The sequence below is a fragment of the Macaca thibetana genome, chromosome 3, assembly GCF_024542745.1.
Source record: "Macaca thibetana thibetana isolate TM-01 chromosome 3, ASM2454274v1, whole genome shotgun sequence".
Classification (NCBI taxonomy): Eukaryota; Metazoa; Chordata; class Mammalia; order Primates; family Cercopithecidae; genus Macaca; species Macaca thibetana.
In genome coordinates this window covers 170,104,099-170,120,270 of record NC_065580.1, presented here as the reverse complement: position 1 = coordinate 170,120,270, position 16,172 = coordinate 170,104,099, and the positions used below count along the sequence as shown (strand labels likewise).

The 16,172-nt window shown below is 38.3% G+C and overlaps 1 protein-coding gene across 1 annotated transcript in view; it reads right to left on the bottom strand.

The window, feature by feature from the left end:
• ADAMTS5 (ADAM metallopeptidase with thrombospondin type 1 motif 5) overlaps nucleotides 1-16,172 on the bottom strand; it is a 51,077-nt gene that overhangs the window by 30,583 nt on the left and 4,322 nt on the right. Inside the window, exon 3 of the mRNA XM_050782161.1 lies at nucleotides 7,067-7,199. Coding sequence (XP_050638118.1) covers nucleotides 7,067-7,199 — 133 coding nt within the window. The remainder of the gene's footprint in view (nucleotides 1-7,066; nucleotides 7,200-16,172) is intronic.

Genomic DNA, 16,172 nt, shown 5'->3' with positions numbered 1-16,172 from the left:
TTGGCCGGGCTGGTTTCGAACTCCTGATCTCAGTTGATCCACCTGTCTTGGCCTCCCAAAGTGCTGGGATTACAGGTGTGAGCCACCGTGCCCGGCCAGAACTGTATTTTGCTGTTTGAAATAATTAGTCAAAGCTAAGGTGTAAATTGTGTTAGATGATGTTGACCTATTCTTAATAGATGTTAAATCACGTCTTAAACACAACAGACAACAGTCATGCTGAGTGTCTGTCAGCAAGTAACACCAGAAAGGAGTTTATTTGAATTAATCTAAGAAAATAAATATAATGATAAATTATGTCAGAATAAAGTCTATAGGGCTGAGAGTTTGAGTTACGTTGTTAGCTCAGATATAGCAAACAAATTGCCACCTGATAACTTTCCTGGTATGAAAATCCTTTTTTCTAATTGGCAAAGGGGTAACATTTTGTAAAATAAATGTCATCTTTGATATTCCCAATACAGATTTAAAGGACACCTTGCTTTCTTGAATTCACAAGGGAATCTGGTGTTAGAAAATCTGTGATAATGTGTAGCCAGATGAAGACACATCATTTTAAAGGAAACTGTTGGTTCAGCTTCTTATTCAACCCAGGTATTACTGTACAACTAGAGCTGACTTAGAACATTAACCTCAGGAAGGAAATTGTTTGTTTTTCTAAACTTTGGTCTGCAAATTAAACAGAATTTCAAGCTCTTGTCTCCTGATCCCAAACTGACCAACGGTCAAGGGGACACAGTACCACATCCTGAAAAAATGTCACAAGAAGCTCTGTAATGTGTTTATTTGGGAAAGCACTGCTCAGATGAAGCATCTGTTTCTTAATGAGGTCATGTTTTTACTTTACCTAATTTTCCAGCTGGGATTATGGAGGTGCAAGGTCTTGCCAGGGGTTGAAAAGTGAGTCAACTGCTCACATGGGATCAGAAGCTAGAATTCTTGAAGAAGGGAACCATGAGCTCCAATCATTGGATCATGCATGCTTATTCAAACACGAATCTTTACATAGATGTGATAAAACTCTTTGACTCCCATTTCAAAACATTAAACATGAACGGTAAATGTGGTATCAATTATGTAATTTGGAAGGAAGAAACTCTAACTTTTTCACCTTATAACTAGCTGTGACAATATCCTTTTGAATCCATTTCAGAATTATAGCCTTTAAAGTAAAAACTGTCTAAAAAAACATTCTAGAAGGGTATAAACATCTTGAGCTCTGAAGCCAGATGGATTGGGTTTGAATCTCACTTTAGCAGTATATTAGTTGTTGACCTTAGATGGGTTTCGAAATACCCTGTGTGTTAACTTCATTCTCTCTCTTGGGTGACCCACTAATGGTACTTATCTCATGGCATTTTGTAAGAATTAAATGATATAAAACATGCAAAGTGATTAGAATACGTGCTTGACATATATCAAAGGACCAGTGGTTGTCAGCTAACTTTATTGTCCTCATTGATATTCTGGGATTGTTATATACTTTTACTTATGAGTATTCTAGTAATCAGTGGTGTGTGTGTATGTGTGTATATATATACACACATACAGAGAGAGAGAGAGAGAGAGAGAGAGAGAGAGAGAAAGAGAGTCATACTCTATTACCCAAGCTGGAGTGCAGTGGTGCTATCAAAGCCCCCTGCAGCCTCCATCTCCTGGGTTCAAATGATCCTTATACCTTCTGACTAGCTAGGACTACAGGTGCACGCCACCACCCTTGGCTATTGATTGATTGATTGATTGATTGATTGATTTTATTTTACTTTTTGTAGACACAGGGTCTCACTATGATGCCAGGGCTTGTCTCAAACTGTTGGCATTATAAGCATGAGCCACCACACCAGCCAAAAAGCTTTGATATTACTAGACACTCTTTATGTGGGAGGCAAAAGGAAATTTCCTAAACATTAAGAAAAAAAAATCACTCAGCAAGTGTGTGATAGATTTACTTTTTATGCCAACTTCAATTTGCTGGTTTCCACACATGTGGCAGATAATCTATAGGTTTCTCCCTAGAGAAACATGAATTGGGATTAAGTTTTTAAGACACAAAATATCTCAATATTGTTCAACATATAGCAAAAACTTATTCCCACATTTTATTTGGGGGCCAAGAAAGACATAGTGTGGCTTTGCTCCAAACTGCTTGTTGATTAAAGCAATGGGTTTGTGGGCAAATATCAAGTTTAATCCTAGTTTCCTTCTCACTTCACATCTTACAGCCAGCCTGGACATCTGAGTCTGTATTTGGATTTGGTCTGTGGTGTTTCAAGAACCTCTGCAGCTTTTCAAAATATGGCCGTGTTTAATCTCATCATCTACAGAAGCAGAGTCACACACAGATCAGCACAACCAGGGAACACCTTGGAACCACACCAAAACACAGGCGGCTTTGCTGTTGCGTCTCAACCACTTCCTAAGTCACAGCTGAATATTTGGTCTTAACTTTTTAAGTTGCCTGAGTTTAGCTTAGGAAGCACACTGGAGTCTTTCACAGTGGAGAGATTCACTCAGTGCATTTTATAATTAACTACTATAAAGCAAAGCTTCGGCATGTTTGCAAATTATGGATTTCATTAGTCTAAATAAAATCAGATTATTCCTCCTAGCATATTAGAAGTTGGCCCAACATCAATAAAATTATTGTTTTTAAGAACCATGTGTGCAGCAGGTGAAATCTTTATTATTACAAGTCAATAATAAAAGTTTGACAAGTTAAAATATAAACTCCAAATGTAAACTTACATTAACTTGAAAACTTTCTGCAGTTCACATTTGGACTGTAAAGTGGCTGCAAACACATTCCTGCTTCCACTCAAGGAACATGGATGGAGACTGTGTTTTTGATAGTTTGCAATTTAGCCAACATTTACATGCATATAACACAAGAAGGAAAGCACTTTATGACTGCCTATCCAGAGTCAATGTCAATCAATATCCATGTTCCAGAAGTCTGTATTGGCATCAGTTGATTAGTTACCTTCAAAATCTAGCAGCTTTTCTGAAAGAATTAGCAGAAAAAAAGAAGTGTTCTAGTTATCAAATGGTATATGAAAAGAGTAACTTTTCATAATTGTTCATTTTTAACCTGTGTCATTTTGACTTCAAGTAATCTAATGCCTTGGATAGAAATGGTGTCAGATAGAAACTTCAGCTCCGCCTCTACTTACCTTATGTGTTAATTATCAAGATAAGTTTTTTTTTAGGTGGGGGGCTCACTCTGTCACCCAGGCTGGAGTGCAGTGGTGTAATCATAGCTCATTTTATCTTCTATCTCCTGGGCTCAAGCAATCCTCCCACCTCAGCCTTCCGAGTAGCTGGGACTACAGGCATGCACCACCATGCCCAGCTTTTTTTTTTTTTTTTTTTTTTTTTTTTTTTTTTAAATAGAGACAGGGTCTCCCTATGTTGCCCAGGCTGTTCATAAACTAAAAAGAAAATTTTGATTCAGTTTATTCATGCACAAAATAGAAATGACTTTCTATTTTAAACCACTATGAAGAGAAAGAGGAAATAGTTGTGCACTTCCATGAAAACCTGTATATAGATTAATGAAAGTGTAATTCTTGCTCAAATATATCCTTTTACTGCTTATAGAAGAAATGAAGTAGAAAAATTATGGGAACTGCCTGGGAATCTTCTCCTTGCTTGTGTTTTGAGCACAGTAACACATTCACACTGTTTGCATAAAGGAAATTACACATTTTGGAATGAGGCTAGAGCAAATTTAAAACACTGGAAAACTGAGCATTCAAAATTTCATTTTCATCACCATACTTTAACCATATACACAACTTCCGAATCTAGAAAGGCACAAATGTCTAGTAAAAAGGAAGTGGGATGGTGAAACCACATCTCTACTAAAAATACAAAAATTAGCCAGGTGCAGTGGCGGGTGCCTGTAATCCCAGCTGCTTGGGAGGCTGATGCAGGAGAATCTCTTGAACCTGGAAGGTGGAGATTGCAGTGAGCTGAGACTGCGCTGTTGCACTCCAGCCCGGGCAACAAGAGTGACACTCCATCTCATAAACAAAAACAAACAAATAGGAAGAGGGAAGACTGCAGGAATTGAGGGGAATTAAAATTGAGAGCATGGTTAGCTCAGACTGAGAGCTTCACACAGCAATCCAAAAAATACAGCAATGGGAAACAAAGCAGCAAGCTGCATTATCCAAGATCACACTGGCTGGAGGGGCAAGACTCTGTAATAATACACAGATGATCAGGAAATCTTTTGTCAGGCTATGTTTCCTAAATGTTGAAGGCTTATTTTTTATAACACATGTTCATAATATTTAGGCAAAAAGTGAAATTAAAGAATAATAAGGAGATTAGAAAATAAACTGAATGAAAGCCAGATTCTTTTATGAAAGCAGAATTGAATCCATATTCCCCCACTTCCAGACCTTAAATAGCTCAGATTAGCCCATATGTAATACAAAAGGGAAGTTAAGTAGAGAGTGTTTGATTGGACAATGAATTACAGGGACTTCCAAAGAAATAAACAAAGATGATCCAACCAAAAATTTTAGTGGACGCAACGGCACAATCATATGTCAAAGATTTAGGTTTGAGTTTTCATATAGAAGTCCACCTTTTTCTACATTGTTTCCTTGTATAACTATGTCTAATATTCTTGTACTATTGAGAAAAATTCTTACTGTGTGTGTACACACACATGTATATATTTAGTTTTAATATAACGTTTGTTCTTATCAGCATCTGGCTTCCTGCCTCTCAGACTGCTGCATCAGCCCTGTAACACAAGATTGGCTTAGGAATTCAGGCGAGCTGGGAAAGGTGACCCTGCACGGCTCTTCCTTCCACCCTAGTTAACTTGAGGTCAAAGCAGCTCTGAAGAAGCTGCATTTATTGCCACAGTGTTTGTCTTACAGGGAAATCTCCCAGATGCAGTCAATGTGTGAAAACCAATCACTAGAAAGGAAAGAAACTGCCCTTCCTTTAAAGAATGTGGACTCTTTCCTTTTGAAGATCAGGATTTGGAGCCCATAATCCTGTGGATGGATGATGCCAACATTCAACTCTGCTGCTTATTCCCCATAATTTCGCCACTTGACCTGTGACGAATCAGCTTCTGCCTTTCCAGGGATTTAGAACCTTTCTTATGGGACTCCTCTCACTCTGAATGATGGTGATTAATTACTAGTGTACTTTAAAAGTCTCCTCTATTTAATTACATCCTCCTGAGTATTTGGACTAATTCCTCTTAGTTTCCGCTGCAGATCTGAATGTTGCCTTGAGCAAGTTTCGTGTTTCTTTCTCCCGCTTACTCACTCAAGCACATACATAGATATGTAATAAATATTGATTAAGGTTCCGTATTAGGCTCTGTTTTTATCAGTAAGGATTAATAGGTATAAATGAGAGACATAATCTCTGCCCTGGAGCCTAAATGGGATGTGTTATAAGGACGCTTTCAGGCTGACCAGTTCTTCTAGTACAGCTGAGAAGAGAGCCATGCCTCCTCATTAGCCCACCTTATAGGGAAGAAATGGAGACTCAAAGTATCTAAATCACTTGTCTGAGATAAAACAGAGAACCCATAGACAGAGCTGGGACTCCACTCAGATCTTTGACTACTGAAGCCAAAGACACTTAATCAATAAAACACGGAATTATTCTCAGTGATGCTATTGGATAGTTATTTACGTTTAGGTTTTATGTTTGTGTTTTTCTGCTTAGGAGGTAAGAAATGTGTCAGGAACATTAACGCCATACTTAAGAATTGACATTTAACTACTGAATTCTGTTTTACTGGGGCAATATTGTGAATCATGCAATTACAAAGTACCTTGGATTAGAAGTTATTTAACTCCCCAAAGAAAACATAGCACTTAGAAATGGATGCTTTGTGAAAATACTCTCTGCCTATTAGGAATGTAAGAAAGTAGTTTTAATTCCCATTTAAAAGTTATAATTTTAACCTTAAAAATCAAAATCTGTTTAAATCAAAATCTTTTTTGCTATAGATGGCAAAAGGCACAATAATGATCAAACCATGCTTTGCTCCCAAAAAGGTGATGCTGAGTTGATACACACATTTACAAAGCAAATGAACTATTTAGCTAAAAAGCAAAACATAAGTATATGTGAATATAAACAACATTTACTATCTAAACTCTACCCAATTTACTCTCCAAAACAACCCCTTGAAATAGGCACTATCATCCCTATGTTTCAGATATGAAAACTGGAGCTCAGAGAGCTTAAGTAATTAGACCAGTGTGACATAGGTAGAAAGTAATTTAGCACAAATTGAGCTCATTTAGGACTAGATGTTGGAATTAGACAGAAAAAAAATAAATTAGACACAAAAAATTGTGTCTGATTCCAACATCTAGTCCTAAATGTACTAAGCCAATTTCTCATACACTTAGTAACCTAGGTCAATAATTAGGAAGCACATATTCTTTATTTTGGGAATATTTTTTAGCAATCAACTCAGTCCTGTATTTATAGATGTAGGATTTAGATGTGTTTCTTATAGCAAACAAATTAGGTAAGTGACATTTTAAAGCAAACCCTGTTGAGTGTCATGCTTGGTTTCCTTTCCTTGCTATTAAGAACCAGACAGAAATATTTACCATAAGCCATTGATGAACTTTGACAGGAGCCTGCAATTACTACTGACAATGAAATAAAACACATGAAATTTCTGTGCAAACTGATTAGCCCTGGATGAATCAATACTGTCTCCAGTAACTTCTAAGAAGGACATCTCTGCATACCAAAGTTGCCTGTGACAAATTTCATCCAGGGGTCATTTAGGGATGCTTAAAAAGATAGTAAGAAGGCAGTAGCAGTAGTAAATTTCTCTTGAACTTTTAAATGACACTGTCAGAAGAAAACATCCACTGTGTTGCTGACTTTGCCTTCTCTCTTGCTCATATTAGCTAACCTTAAAAGTGCAAATATAAACAAATTTAATCCCCAATGGTACATCTGAACCAGGAGAAATCTGGAATTAATTGCCAAGTATTTTGGTTCCTGTTGCAGCTGTTGCAAGTGTTTGATTTGGTGAGGGAAAAGAAAAGGCGCTGCATACCGATTTCGTGAGCCACAGTGAAAGCTGCGTGGAGGCCATCGTCTTCAATCACAGCACAGCTGCGCTCTGGAGAACATATGGTCCCAACGTCTGCCATTCCCAGGGTGTCACATGAATGATGTCCACATAAATCCTGCCCAGGAGAAAGAAAGAAATCATTAAAATCAATTTACATCCAGAAGGAGCCGCCACATAGAGCCACTTGCTTACCCCAAATGGCAACAGGGATATGTTTATGGTATCACCTGTTCCTCTCTGGAAAGGTTCCAAAGACAAACTCAAGGCAGAGACTCTTCTAAACTGCTCTGGGACCCAGAAACACAGAAGGATAATGGAATTTAATTACATTTAAAAAGATGTCTTAGGATTGTATCTTGTCTGTTACAATAGCGCCCGTAGCCTTAACAAAGCTGTAATGCATATACGTCTCTGATCACTTTCCCATATGGTCATGCTTAGGAAGGTCCTAAAATTCTGATGTAAATTCATGCTAAATTTATCAAAATCTGGCCTCATAATTCATTTTCTATTACAGGGGCAAACTGCAGCCAGATGTCTGCAACAGAGTACAAATTTATCAGAAATTTGGATAGAAAACTAAATTTTAATTCATAATTTGATGAAAGGTCATCTTTTACTCCCAAAATGAGCTGTAATTTCATAGGTTGTGTCTTCTGAAATCTGTGCATTCTTACTCATAACATTTAATGTAGCATTTCTCAAGCTGACCAACCTGCAGAAAATATATGTCATATATAAATTTTGTGTACATGAGTATATGCATTTTTCTGGTAAAAAGTCACAGCTTTTCATAGATGTCATATAATCTTTTAAGAGATTCTCAAATAGGAACATGATTCCACCCCACTAATGGTGAAAAATGATCAATTTACATGAAAAGGACATCAACAAGCCTCTTGAGATATGAAACATAAAGAGAAAATATAAGCCGCAACTTTTTGACATGACAGATTCATAATGCTAAACTTTCCCTTTAAATGCTATTTGAGTATTAATGGACATTAGCATTTCTTGTGCTTGACCACAATTTTCTATGAAAATTTACTAACAATGTGCCCATTTATATTCCCAAAGAGCAAGATCGTGTTTCTAGTAAGCCGTAAGTTAGTAACACCAAAAGGAAAAGGTTTTAAAATATATTAATTATCTTAAAAGGCAACTGTTTATTAGTTAAAATAATAAATGTTTCTATTATACAGCAATCATCTTTGTATGCCCAACTTCCATACTCTCCAGCTTATATAGTAGGAACTCAGCAAACATTTGCTTCATCGAGTTGAATTGTCATCTACAGTCAGATACCTTAGAGGGCTCCCACATCTTTAATATGGTATGCTAGCAGGACCTCAGCAGGCTCCAGACAGCCAGTACAAGGCAGTGCGACTACATAACCAATGCTGCATACTCAATGGAAACATATTCTTCTAACCCTTTCCTATCTTGCTGCATAAAAATCCAACCAAGCTGTATTCTCTTCTCTTACTACGTTCTCAGGTCCTTATTGTGTTCTGTTTAGTATGAGTTCCCAGCTAAGATAAGTTACAGTGTGGCCACCATGTTACTGTAGCTTTAGACAGTGGAAATCTCAGCCAAGTAGCCTTGGTTAATCATGTCACAAAACCAACAGCCTTCCAAAGTTTCCTGTGTATCCCCACATGTCATCCCATGGGATGCCAAATTACAGTGGTTGAGAACAAATTAGTAGTTTTTCAAATTGAAATTGGAACACACTTTTGCATAATAATCAGTCTTTGAGATAATAATATAGCACAATACATTTTTAAGCCCCTCCCCCACAATCATTTCAGTATCTCTAGACCAAAAACCTAGGTCATGCCTTAAGGGAGTTGCTAGACACTGTAGGTTATATCTGCACACATTTTTTAAAAACAAGATTTATGTTTATATCACAATTTGGGGTCATTATCTTTAAGTAATAAAATCCAAGAATTACATTTTCCCTTCTTACTCTTTATAAATAAGCCAGGATGAAGAGCCACAGCAAAGGGAAATGACCCTCCTGTTCTAGAGAGAGATTAAACTAGATTCTTAGTATCTCTGTATTTACTGCTAATCAATTGCTCATTAGAGGCCATCAACCCTCCTTGTCATCCTTGAATTGGATTAAATGCATTTGGCCTTTTGCCACGGAAATGTGGCAAAATTATGAACAGAAGCACTTGTTATTTCTTTAACCACACTGATTAAACTCCTTGACTACTCAGCCACACTATATATTTCTGTAGCTATAATTATGTAAACTGGCAACCTTTCCATTTCACTCACACAATTTCAAATCTTGGCAAACAGTTACAGTTTCAGCCTCAAGGCTTATAATGAACATCTGAATTTCTTTGTGAACGATGTTCGTTTCAATGAATTAAAACGAATGTGCATCGAATTGTTAAGAATACAGCATATCACATTCATGTCTACTTTCTGGTGATGATGTAAACCTTATTTGAAGTTTATAGAATACTTCCTTAAATTCTTAAATTCTGAGCAGGAGTAAAGATATTATTGGGGCAATAGCATATATATCTCTATATATATGGCAGAGACTCTTCTAAACTGCTCTGGCACCCAGAAACACAGAAGGATAATGGAATTTAAATACATTTTAAAAAGATGTCTTAGGATTGTAACTTGTCTATTACAATAGCACCCGCAGCCTTAACATACATATGCTATTATATATGTGTATGTATACATATATATGTGTGTGTAGATAGATAGATGATTGATAGATAGATAGATAGATAGATAGATAGATAGATAGATAGATAGATAGAATCTAGACCTGGAAGCAGGAGATACTGGAGAGATGTGAATCACATACATACCATGTAAGAGGTAAATGAATTAAAAGTGCTGACAAAAGCTTATCTGCTTGTTCAGTGTAGATCTGAAGATAAATGATATCTTTGTCATATCAAATAAGGCTTGTTTTATGCAGGGTCAGCATCTTATCACCACTGTGTGGAGAGTAATGCAATGGAAGATTGAGTAAAATATAAAGGCTGCAGAGATTTATCTAGTGGTTTTGTGGTATGGTGTTGGCCAGGATACAAGACTGAGACATGGTATCTAACTCAGAAGTGTATTCATGGTGGTCTGCGTGACCAGCAGAGATTTGATAGGAAGGTCATTGCCACTGTGACCATTCACCAGGTATGATCTTTTAGAAGACTGTAAATATGGCAAAGCTTGTGATTGATCACAGAATTCTGAAGCCTTAATAATACCCAAGACCTACTGGGCACTTCTTGGGGATGGGATGGGGGACAGGGAGCGGGTAAAGCATGCTGCGTTGAGAAGCAGATGCTCAGAAGATAGTGTGAACCTTGAAAATCCCAGTGGGCAGTACTGGGTGGTGAAAATGAACCAGTCAGACACGAATGTCCTAAGGTGGACAAATCACAGGAATCAGGATTTCTTGTCTTGACTGAGAGATTGTTTCTTGCATGCAGTGCAAATATGCTGAGGGAGGGAGCCAGAGGCAACACCAATGCTGATACAGGTAGATACCATCACAGCTGCAGCAACAGCAGCTGAAATTAGGGAAGTATACCTTGTATAGGAGTTAAATAATAGCAACTTTCTTTCTATAGATCTTAACCCTTGGTAAGGGCAATCATGGAGCTCAAGGGAAGAGCATAAAAGAGAGTTTAACTAGGTTTCAGATATCTACCCATCTGTCCACACAATTCTTATTAAAGAGAGACTAGTGATAGAAGAATTAATCTGGTGTGGTACATGTTTTAGTCATAAGTATTACCTACACACACACACACACACACGCACACCCACACACACACATACACACACACACACACATACACACATGCATATTTGTTCTGTGGGTCTGATTCTTGAGGAGTCCTTTGCCTTTCTGGCAACCTATCCAGTAATCCCCAATAATAGGGGTTTTAATTTTAGACTTCAGCAGAGCCTACATTAATTGGAACTGTTAGGCCAACCATTACAATAACCCATTTTATACAATCTCTATCCTTGTCTCTTGATATACTAAGGGATACCAAACACAGAGCCCAAATGGGTTAGGGGCCCAGAGACCCAGATGTGTTTATTCCTAAAACAATTATTGTGTGCCTCCAATCTGCCAGACACTGTGGAAGTGCTGACACTGTGGTAAATAGACGAAATAAGATTTGATCCTGAGCTTTAAGGAACATCACGCTCTAAGGAGCAAAACAGATATGTCAAGAGCAAAGCAAACTGTGACTTCCATTACGAACAGATTGTTGAGGGAGAACAGAAGAAGTATTGATGAACTCTCCTTGAGGGAATCAATAAAGGTGTCTCCACGGAAGTGAGTGGATCTGATAGCCTGGGAGGAAGGATACTCTGGCAAGGAAAGACTAGTGGAAACATAATGGAATGGGAAAAGGCAGAGTCTTTTTGGGAATGACAAGAAGTTTGTTTTGGCTGGAACACAGGATCTGTCGAGCAGAGGGCTAGCAGGGAAGTTGGAAAGAGAATCTGGGCCCAGAGTTCCAAGTCAGGAAGCTTTCTCTTACAACTGTGAGGTCAGAAGGGGAAGAAGAGATGGAACAAGTTGGAGACTGGGGGCAGGGGAGTAGATGCTTGACAGTCATTTTGGTAAACAGAAATGGAAGCCGGTTAGAGATAGTGAATGGAAGGTAGATTGCTTTTTAATTTAACGCTGTTAGTAAGAAGCACTGTGTAAATCATTTACATGCTTTGAGACAAAGTTCCTTCATCATTAACATCAGGAGTTTGGTCCAGGTGATCTCTAGCATTTGTTCCAGCTACACATGTCTTGATATTAACTAAAAGCATTCCAATTTATAAAGAAATTAAAGCTCAGGGACATTAAATGCCTGAAATCTCAAGCTTGTACTGAAGCTGAAATTCAAACCTATGTCTAAACACTTAGAATCCTGAACTTACTTCACCATGGTTTTGTTAAATCATCACATGTTATTCTTGACATAATCTTATCTTTTGTATTCACAATCTGCACTTGGTTAAGCGAATTTCTTTTTTTCAGCAAATAAAGAATATCCTGGTTTTATCTCTATGCTATGTTGGAAAAACTAGATAATTTAGAGTTATATTAATATGTAAAATACACTGTGAAAGATATTCCAGAAAACAAGAAAATGGAAGCACTGGATAAGAAACCTGGTGACATCATTAATTCACCTCCTTCTTTCAGCTGTCACATCTAATTAGCCACTGTAAGTCACTGTAGTTGTCCTCTATTTCTCATTTTTTTCCATTATTACTTCCTGCCTGAATTATCAACTGAGATTTTCTTTTTTTTTTTTTTTTTTTTTTTTTTTTTGAGACAGAGTCTCGCTCTGCCGCCCAGGCTGGAGTGCAGTGGCCCGATCTCAGCTCACTGCAAGCTCCGCCTCCCGGGTTCACGCCATTCTCCTGCCTCAGCCTCCCGAGTAGCTGGGACTACAGGCGCCCACCACCTCGCCCGGCTAGTTTTTTGTATTTTTTAGTAGAGACGGGGTTTCACCGGGTTAGCCAGGATGGTCTCGATCTCCTGACCTTGTGATCCGCCCGTCTCGGCCTCCCAAAGTGCTGGGATTACAGGCTTGAGCCACCGCGCCCGGCCTTCAACTGAGATTTCTAACTGGTCCCTTTTCCTCCTGTAACTTCCCTATCTATAGGCTCCAGTCAGTCACCTTCTTAGCACACAGATCTTACTAGATTCCTCCAGTCCTTCACCTTAGTCTTAGCCTGCCATTCAAAACCTTGCACAATACAGCCTCAGTCTTTCTGTCTGCCTCCATTGTACCTTCTTGCTCCATTCTGTCCACTATTTCGTGCATATCTCATGAACATTTTGGCCTCTGAAGCTCAGCCTAAGACATTCCTTCTGCTACAAAGAATTTTTACCCACATCCACCTCTTCCTAACATTTCTTGACCCAATCTATGCCTCTCAATTCCTAATGCCACTGCTTTAGTTTAGACCACCTTGAGCCTCCTCTTGAAGATTTCTGAAATAGCCTGCTCGCCCAGGATCCAGTCCACTACTTAGACCAGAAGGCTCATTTCAGAACACAAGTCTGATCATTGCTATCTTCCTGCTAATGTTCTTTCCAATGATTGCCATTGCACTTAATTTATAGTTAAAACTTGTCAGCATGGTGGAGTACACTGAATTGTGTCCTCTCAAAACTCCTGTTTGGAGATAGGGCCTGTAAGGAGGAAAATGAGGTTAAATGAGGTCATGAGGACAGGACTCTGATCAGATAGGATTAGTGTCCTTAGAAGAAGTGATACCCAAGAGTGTTCACTCTGTTTCTACTTGCAGGCAGTGGAAAGGCTTAGAGAGAGGGTGGCCACTTACAAGGCAGGAAGACAGCCCTCACCAGAAATCGAATTGGCTGGAACCTTGGTGTTGGACTTTCCAGCCTCCAGAACTGTGAGAAGACATACTTCTGTTGTTAAAGCCACCCATTTCACAATATTCTGTTACAGTGGTCTGAACAGACTAATAGACATAGTGTGTAGTTTTTTTTTCCCATAGTTGGGCTGTTATTATCTTCTCCAAACTAATCTATTACCATTCCCCATTGAACATGATGGTTTGCTGATGTCTGCAATGCCTATCTCCTCCTTATGTATCTGGCTAACTCTCACTCTTTCTGCAAAATTGAACTCAGATGGAGTGGCAACCTTCTAATGCACTTCCATAATACCTGACAAATACATCTACTGTAAGAGTCATCATGCTGTACAGCAATGACAATTTCCCTGTCTGTTTCCAGGAATAGATTCTTAAGAAAGGGGTTACTTTTTAATCTCTCTCTGCCTATGAGGAGCGTATTAAAGGTTTGAATAAATTTGTGATAATGCTTTTAGTTTACAGAGTACTAGACAGGACTGTCTTCTCTGTCTGCCATTTGTTAGCTGTTACTCTAAGAAGTTTATCTTTGTTTCTCTTCACATGAATTCCGTCAAGATAATTATACGATGGTTGCAGATTGTTGAAATGATTAATTGTAAAATAGTTTGTGGCCATGGATAGTACGTAAGAAATGCCCAATAACAGCTGGCTGAATCTAAATCCAATCTGTCAATCCTTTGAGGATTAATTCAATTCTACATTTGCAATGAGACCTATATAAAGGTCCATAGGCAGAATTAACTGTTACCTTCCTTTTCCTTTCACAGACTTTGTTTATATTTCAGCATGGGAGTTATCAGAGTTTTCCTAACATCAGAGCGATTTCCACACGTATCTGTTTCCTCTCTGCCAGGGACATGCCTAGTGGGCAGGGAGCAGGTATTTCTATCTCGCTACCTAAAACTGCCTACATGAGTCTCACACGTAGGAGGTGCATATAGGCAGGTACTGCATAGATTTTAGATTTGCATAACATCCCTCACAGTTTATTGCAAAAATGTTAACTAGAGCTGCTTAGTCTGCTACAGTCTCCCCATTTCTGAGTTATTTATCCTTTTATTGATTAGGATTGACCTATAGGCTCTGATACCTTGACAAGGGTTCACTTTTGACTTTAAATGAGATTTCAACTCAAATATGTGACAGAATTAGTCAGTCTAGGCAGCAAGCCAATAAGGAAAAGCACATCCCTCTCCCTCTTCCAAACTTCTGGTCTTCCTCTAGTGCTCCCTGTTGTCAGAATCAAGCCAGGAGCCACGTGGTAAAGGAGAAATGCCCTGTGTGGTGACCCGGCCCCAGCACTGTAAGGCAGAATGTAGAGAGTTTTAGCTGAGACAGTGATCTATCAACTGGCATCTCAATAGTTAAGGAAAAGGAATTAGCTTTTTATATTGCACAATCTCTTAGTTGGTTCGATTTTAATTCAATGTTTCAATCTATGAAAGAGTCAGGGTTTTTGCTGCTTTCATGCAGGGGTGAAGGGATGTTAAACAATTTCCTATTTTGTTATCAAGCAGGTAGGCTTTTGTTTCTAAAGAGCAAATCGTCTATAAAAAAAAAAAAAGACGACTGTAAGAGTTTGTCTTTGAAGAAATTATCTTAAAATAAAAGAGGACGTCCGGAACAAGGAAAGGATTCTGGAAAGCAAAGTTAAATCCTGGGGAGATTGGATTTCTACTGTTTGATGGCAGAAGTGGTGTGAATTCCAGCATTAGTGCCATTTCAGAATGAAAACAGCTTCTATGCCAGGAAATTGACTGGTGCTAACTCTCTCTAATTAGAATAGTACTGGAGTGCCGGGTACAGTCCTGACAGTGAAGTGTGTTCCTTTGATAAATGAGTTACTAGCTCTATTCTGTTGACTTCCAGATGCAACTTTCAAGGTGGCCTCAGCTAGTAAACAGAGGTAGAAAACGTATCCTCATACATTCGCTTCATGCTTGAAAAACAAGCAATTTAGGAGAAGACATCTGGACCTAAATTTGAACAGGACTCAGAGCCCATCAAAACATGGATTTCATGGCTTGGCGTCTGGCTGCTAAGCAACGCACTTCTTACATTCAAAACAGAATTGTAAAAGTAGAATCTTGGTGCCAACTCTGGGTATTTCTCATTGAAAAGGAAAAAGCTCTGAAAGTTTTTTTTCGGGACTTAAGATACTTGATTTTCATGAGATGGAAGACCTCAGATCATCTCTTCTCCAGCCTTCTTTTTTTTTTTTATGCTCTGAAGTATTAGGCAGAGATTAACTTTGCATTGTGAAATACTCTCAAATGAATGCTGCATAAATGCCTTGAAATATTTTTTTCAGCCCCCTAATTAGTAACACTCTTTTAAATTGGGCACATCTATTGAAAATACACACGCATTTCAAATATTTGCTTCCTGCGAAGTTAGATGTATATACTACAGGGCCAACCACAAATGAAATTTGCTTTCCTAAAAGTATGCTTCTGCTTGGCAAGGAGGCCAGAGAGGGCCCATGTGAAATATTTTCCGTGTGTAGTCTAGTTTGAAAAATGCATGTTCTTATAATACTGACAAAAATTAAGATGGGCCATTAATTTATTTGTCCCTTGCTTTTTATCTATTTAAAATATGCTGTTAGGTTCCAGACTTTGGAAAAATAAGGACAGTTAACTATCCAAACAAAAAACAAATTCAGAAAAAC